Genomic DNA, 6,790 nt, shown 5'->3' with positions numbered 1-6,790 from the left:
TTTCTGCAAGTACATAATATTGGAGAGTTGTTAATGGGGAAATACAGAGAGGTGGTAAAACCAATTATAAGTGTCTATTTGAGGTATGTGTATTTAAAATTGATTAAAAGGTGGTATATGTATATTAATAGATACACTACTTAATCTAAAGTAGCTGAAAGAAGATGCCCTGTGTGTAGCTCCGGATGTCTGGATTTGAACCATATGGTTTTCTGTTGCGTGTATATAAGATGATTGTGGAATAAAATCGCTTCATGGCTTACTGGGATAATAGGTAGGCCAGGATTGCTGGGAATCAAAGATGTGATCTGGTGGTTCTCATAGGAATTAAGGCTAGACTTAGGCAGTGTCCAAGAAAATAGCTCCAAGAGTGCAAGCAGTAAGTTCTACAATAACAAGATATTTAACACTAGAATACTATGAAAATTTGGATAAGAGCACTGAAAGGGAAAGGTTAATGTTTAATAAAAAGTGTCAAAATTTTATAGCAAACTATCCTATGAACCAGGTTTATTAACAGTATTATTAATACTTTTTTACGAATATTTACGTTTTTTTTATAACATTTGTAATTAATAAAAAAAGACAATCAATATGTTTTTGTTAAAATGTTAACTTATAAAAAATAGTCGGTATCAGCATTGCTTTATCACACATTTCAAATACATACAAATACAATTCACATTCCTTTAGATTATACGCTCTCACAGGCAGGGCCTTTAACATCTTGTCTTGATTTGTATTGGAACTGTAATATCTTCCTTATAGTGTAAAGTGCTGTGCAAACTGTTGGCACTATTCTATATAAATCCTGAATAATAATAATAATCATCATCATCATCATCATGATAATAATAATAATAATTATACACGTTTTATGCTAAGTACTTTTCTGTCAATACAAAGAACACATATTTCCCATATAGACTACAATATGAGCTTTTCAAATTTCAAATAAATGTTTATTCTTGCTAAACAACCAATAAAGATATAAGTACAATCTATGGAATTTTTTATAAGTTTCTTTTTTAAAACTATAAAACTATAAATGGGATTTCAAATATCCTGCCTATAGATTGATGCCCACATCTGACAAACTGGATAGGTAAGACTGGAATGTGGAATCAAATAAAGTTATAATATTGTTTAGTAGTGTTTTATCATAGACAGGCATAAAAGTATCCAGTGATCTTACATAGACAGGACATACATGCTGTGCCTATGGGAACTGCTTTCCTAATGCTATGTGTGGCAGTTTAGCATTTCCACGGATATAGCATACATTCTTATAACATTGCTTAGATTACAAATTACATGCATTGGCAGAAATTCTAAATATATATATTTTTTTAATCCAGTGGCATGGAATGAGTAAAAAGAATCTTATTTACCAATACTAAAAGCATTTGGTATTTTTTTAAACCAACCAAATAGTGCATTTTGTGAACGTAACAGCAATTACAAAACTAAAATAGAGTGGACAGAGTTTTTCTCTTGGCCCATGCCAGAAATAATGAGAACCATGAACCCAAATACATAAGCGCCACAATACATGTCTGAAAGCCAAAATCTCTGTCCAAGATAAGTTGGCACAAACAACACATAAATATAGTATGAGCACAGGTCAGGTGTGCTCCGGGGCCTGTTTCAGTCACAATTGCCTTCAGGCTAGCCACTGCTCAAACAATTGCCTACAAGTTTTTCCAAACCATTAACATCCCATCTATTTCTAGCATGAGTAAGTGCTAGTCTTTGATAGAAGGCTGAGCACTGGAACTAACAAAGCACATGTAGGAAAAGGATAGAAATTCAAACATAATACTACTGTTATCTGTTACTGCCTAGGTCCAAGTGCATTGTTGGAGACTACCTTTACTAGACGTGGTGCTAATTTTAGGGAAATACATAGTTCTAAAGCATTATATACAATGACATTTCTTCCCCAAAACTATCACTGCTTTCAAAGCTTAGGTAATAGTAGCTTCCAGCAGTGGATAGGAGCTTCAGATGTGACAGATAACTGTCCTGACAGGTCCTCTTTATCATGATGCCAAAAGATGGGTCATTACAGCCTAAAGGCAGAAATGAGGTGCACAGAACCACTGCATAGTAGGCAAGAGTAATTAGAGGCCAGAATTAAAACATGATTTTAAGCCAATGGTATGGTAGAACTACACTGACCAATGGACTAGTCCAATGGATAACTGCAGGTAACAGTAGAACACAGGAAAACAATGCACACCCCTCATCTGTACCTCATTTCAAAGCAAATCCCTCTGTCCCTCTTCCCTCCTCAGTTTACCTTTGTACAGATATTTAGGAAAATTTACCAAGTGTTATTCTGCATTAAAACCTTTATCTTATCTCCTAAATTTCTTCTTTGCTATTTTGAAAAGACAGTATAAAGGTAATGATGGGGAAAAAAACAATTCTGGGTTTGACCAATCAATTTTTGCATATAAACTCTTAATGGTCGGCTTTACTGGGGGCATGACAGGGCTGTGCCCATTGCCTACATACTTTGTGCTAGAAGTATCCCAATTTCTCATCTCAGAAAGTTGGGAGGTATGACAAAGGAAGGGCAATATTAAACTACAAAGCAATAACCACAGCAGAGAGATGCAAGCCAGACATATAGGTGCAGAGCAGGCTCTGATAACAAGACAGGGAATTAAATCCATGCACACAGAAGCAGGTAAACACCCAGGCAGGACTTGATTAGAAGATGCAAATGAAAGAGTAGAAGAAATTAGCACAAGAACCGCCACTGAACAGTCTGAGAAATTCTTCCTGGGTACTGTTCCGTTAATCCATTACATATGGTCTGCCAACAATGAGACCGTTTGTTAAACATCAGTCTTGTCATTATCTTTTTCAGGATTACAATGGCTAAAAGTGACACTAGGATGTGTGAGCAGAATGGGGATTACACTTTCTTATGAAATGATTTGTTTGGTGAATGCTGAGCTGTATCCAACTTTTATAAGGTAAATTGATGATTTATACATGTGGAAGTGGATTAGATTTAATTTAAGCTGTATGTAAAGCCAAAATATGTTTTTTTAGATTTAGACAGTGTATGGTGTATACACAAGTCAAGTGTATAAAAATGTTTTTGCACTTCTTACTCTCTCCATGCTCCAGCATAGCCCTCCATGTCCTACAACGTAATTCCTAGACTTTTTTTTTCCATATACATTTTTATTTAATGTAAAAGGCAATAAAATGACAAATTACCGTAGTATACAAACATTGCACTTCAATATAAATAACACCATTGTCGGTACGTGTCAGAACCTGGAATTCGAGGTTATCAGCCGCAGCGGATTTACATGCGGGGGGGGGGGGGGGGGGGGGTTTGTTTTAGCAGGCATGTATTCTAGTAAATAAATGTGTTTTCCAGGTGGTTAATGTGTGGTTTACATTCCTAGAATACAGCCTGGCTATCTTGATGGCAAGTAGATAGAAGAAATCTGTAGAGAGGCTGTAGGAGACGGGATTGACACAAATAACAGTTATTCCAGGGATCGTTGTACCTTATTACTGAAGTACAAAAGATGGCATGTAGTGCAAAAGATGTAGGGAAGCAGTGAGAGGTGGGGAAGAAAAGAAGTGAAAACATTCCTAGACTTTTATGGAGAACTATGAGGTGGGTGATTTCCACTCATACTCATAGTTGGAGCCGACCTGTGACAAAGAAGATGTCACAGGTCGGCTCTATCAATCGGGAAATGAGCAGATACATGTCGCCAATCCGCTCACTTCCTGATCGTCTCCCTGCAGTGATCGGTGACTGCCAGTCACTGCTCCTTGCAGGGATTCCCCCTCCTCTCTCCGATCCTCTAGCGCTGAGTGGAGGAATGGACGGGGGAGGAGGTGGGCATAGCTGGCTCTGTCTCTAGATAGGCAGAGCCCGCTGTCACTCACGCAGCTGGGTGGATCTCAACAGAATTGTCAGGATCCGTCCCGGCTTTGGCGCTTTCAGTATATCGCAGGCAATAGCCTGCAATATACTGAGCTTTGGGACCCTAAAGAAAACTATGGGGAAAAACACTTACCCCATAGTTCTCTTTTAACTTCTGGGATGTTCGGGGGACTATGTGACTGGACATCTGCATTAAGAGTAGACACATGCCTACCCAAAAATTACATATGTACATTCTCTGGAATTTATAAACAATTTGAAAATCTGTCTCCCATCCATGCAACAAATCGTGCAACTTGAGACAGATTCATTTAACTATTGGTATGTGTATATGAATTTGTTGCAGAATTGCCTCAGACAGACGTGCGATAATTTACTCCATCATGGAAGTGGTCCATTCTACTTCCACTTTTTTTTTTATCACCGATGTGGCGGTATTTCTTAATAAGCGCTAGATTGTACAAGTGTCACACATAAGAACTACCTGTTACAGGCATTGGAAATAACTAGAAAACTGTCACACGACTTTTATTAAGTTGGCTTGGGACTTTCTAATATGGCCATAACGCCAGAAGAGTGTTGCAAATGCTTTACTGAATGGCCTTCATTATATTTTATTTTAAAGGTAGAACTGCAAAAACAGTGAATACAATGTATGTTGTACAAACTTGATTTCTTCTTCTTTTCTCAGGAATCTTGGCATAATGGTCTGCTCATCAATGTGTGATCTGGGAGGAATAATAACACCATTTATTGTTTATCGGTTGTCAAATGTCTGGCAGGAGCTACCACTTATAGTATTTGGTAAGCCAGTCATCACAGTAATAGATGCTAACAGATGCTATTTCTACATGTGAACTGGGTTTTGGGAACCTTAAAGTCGATTTTTATAATTATAAAAAGGAAAAAATTGAATAAAACTTTAGAAATATATACAGTATATAGTATTTGACCATGTATGTTATATATATATTAGGGTTGCACAGATACCAAGTACAGTACTCGGTACAAGTACGAGTACATGTACCGATAATTTTGAGCTCCAAGACTAGACTAGAGCTCCTGGGATTTGTACATCTCTGTTTTAATGTACGATTTTGTTTTTATAAATATAAATAAAGGGATGCACAGATACCAGTTTTGCGTGTACGAGTACTGGTACTTGCCAAGTACTTACAAGTACGAGTACTGATACATTTTTGTTTATTGTCATGTGACAGTTTTTCTAAAACAATACAGACTAATGATTTCAGGACAGTGGTGGAGCGCCAGAGCCAGGTCTCAGCTGCAATCGCTGCAACCCTGGTAGTTACTTTGAATAATCAAAGTATTGAATATGTTTCAAATGAATATTGTGGCTTGCTCTTGCCTTAAGAGTATGTACACCAAGCTCTATATTTTAGTATGCTTGATATCATGTTTATACAATTTTCTTAAGCAATTTCTTTTTGGTTTCCTATATGGCAACGCTAAGCCACTGTCTTGAAATTTAAAGCAAGTGGGCAGTGCTGAGAATCATTATGTTGTAAGCAACTGGTCTGGGTTTGGTTTGCTTGTACCAGTCAGAAATTCGGGCTCCAGTGAACCAAACACAGGGCCACATGTGTCCTAGCAATCAATGACACAGGGTGCGGGTCATTGGTTGCTCACTAGCAGCTCAGCCACAAAGCTTCATTGGTTACATAACAACCAATGGCACTGCATCTTAGCAACCTTGGCTCTTGCTATGATGTTAACAGCCCCGCAGCTTCATAGGTTATGGTGCAATCGCCTGTGACCTAGCAACCAGTCAACCAATGATGCTGTGCAACCTGCACAGCATCATTGATTGCTAGGACACAAACAGAGTCTGGATGAGAGGGCAAACTGCTAAATCCTTGGCCCATTCAACGAACTGCGTACAGCTAATGCTCGACCTGAAGCTTATCTCTAGTCAAAACTGATCACCCAGATCCTGCCTCTGTTCTATAAACTAATCATTGACAGGAAATATGGTAGAATCCCCAGTGTAAGGGAAGCTTTATTACCTTCAACAACCTTCATATTATATAATATAAACAGTATGAGAAAGTACCTATTTAATTACATAATGAATGTGAATGGCAGCTTGACATTATTATTATTATTATTGTTATTATTATTACACAGAATTGATATAGCACCAACAGTTTGTGAAGCGCTTTACAAAATGAGGGAGACAGACAATTACAATGCAATTTCAGTACAATAGGGTTAGGAGGGCCCTGCACGTGAGAGCTTACAATCTAGTAGGCATTTGCATTATCTTTGCATTGTACTATATAAATATACTGTATGTACATACATTATTTGTATTTTTATTGAGCATATGCATTTGTTTCTGCTTCCTTTTGGCCATGTACTGTAGCTGTAATTGGAACACTTTCAGGAGTTCTTGTACTGCTCCTTCCTGAAACGAAAGGACAGGCTCTACCAGAAACTATTGAAGAAGCAGAAAATTTGCAGAAGTAAGTCTTATCAAATAATTATTTACATATTTATGTAAAGGATACTTCATACCTTTCTATAACATAGCCTCAGTGTTGTGTTGCTAAGACAAAGATAGACTTAACAACTAGACATGAGAATCTATGAATGAAATACCAGCAACCAGGGCAATTTTTATCAGAGAATAAGTCCAGGTATTTACTCCCCCCCTCCCTTTTGTGGATGTGGCCAAAAAGGGACGTAGCCAATCATGTGTGTGTCGATTCATGGCACATGGCTTGCAGTGTTACAACTTCCTCCTTTGCTTTACTATATTTTAAACAAAATAGGGCCTTTGGGTACAGTGAAGAGAAAGTGAGTGTTAAATAAGTGCCATTGTTGGTGTCAATTGGAGCAATA

The 6,790-nt window shown here is 37.6% G+C and overlaps 1 protein-coding gene across 1 annotated transcript in view; it reads left to right on the top strand.

Moving 5' to 3' along the window:
- Window positions 1-6,416, top strand: part of SLC22A2 (solute carrier family 22 member 2) — a 21,482-nt gene extending 15,066 nt beyond the window's left edge. The window contains exons 8-10 of the mRNA XM_018565613.1: window positions 2,879-2,987; window positions 4,617-4,729; window positions 6,312-6,416. Coding sequence (XP_018421115.1) covers window positions 2,879-2,987; window positions 4,617-4,729; window positions 6,312-6,415 — 326 coding nt within the window. The 3' untranslated portion in view covers window position 6,416. The remainder of the gene's footprint in view (window positions 1-2,878; window positions 2,988-4,616; window positions 4,730-6,311) is intronic.
- The last annotated feature ends 374 nt before the right edge of the window (window positions 6,417-6,790 follow it).

Source organism: Nanorana parkeri, unplaced genomic scaffold (genome assembly GCF_000935625.1).
Source record: "Nanorana parkeri isolate BGI_ZX_2015 unplaced genomic scaffold, ASM93562v1 scaffold866, whole genome shotgun sequence".
Lineage (NCBI taxonomy): Eukaryota > Metazoa > Chordata > Amphibia > Anura > Dicroglossidae > Nanorana > Nanorana parkeri.
The sequence above is the reverse complement of the archived record's forward strand: the minus strand, read 5'-3'. Positions and strand labels throughout refer to the sequence as shown.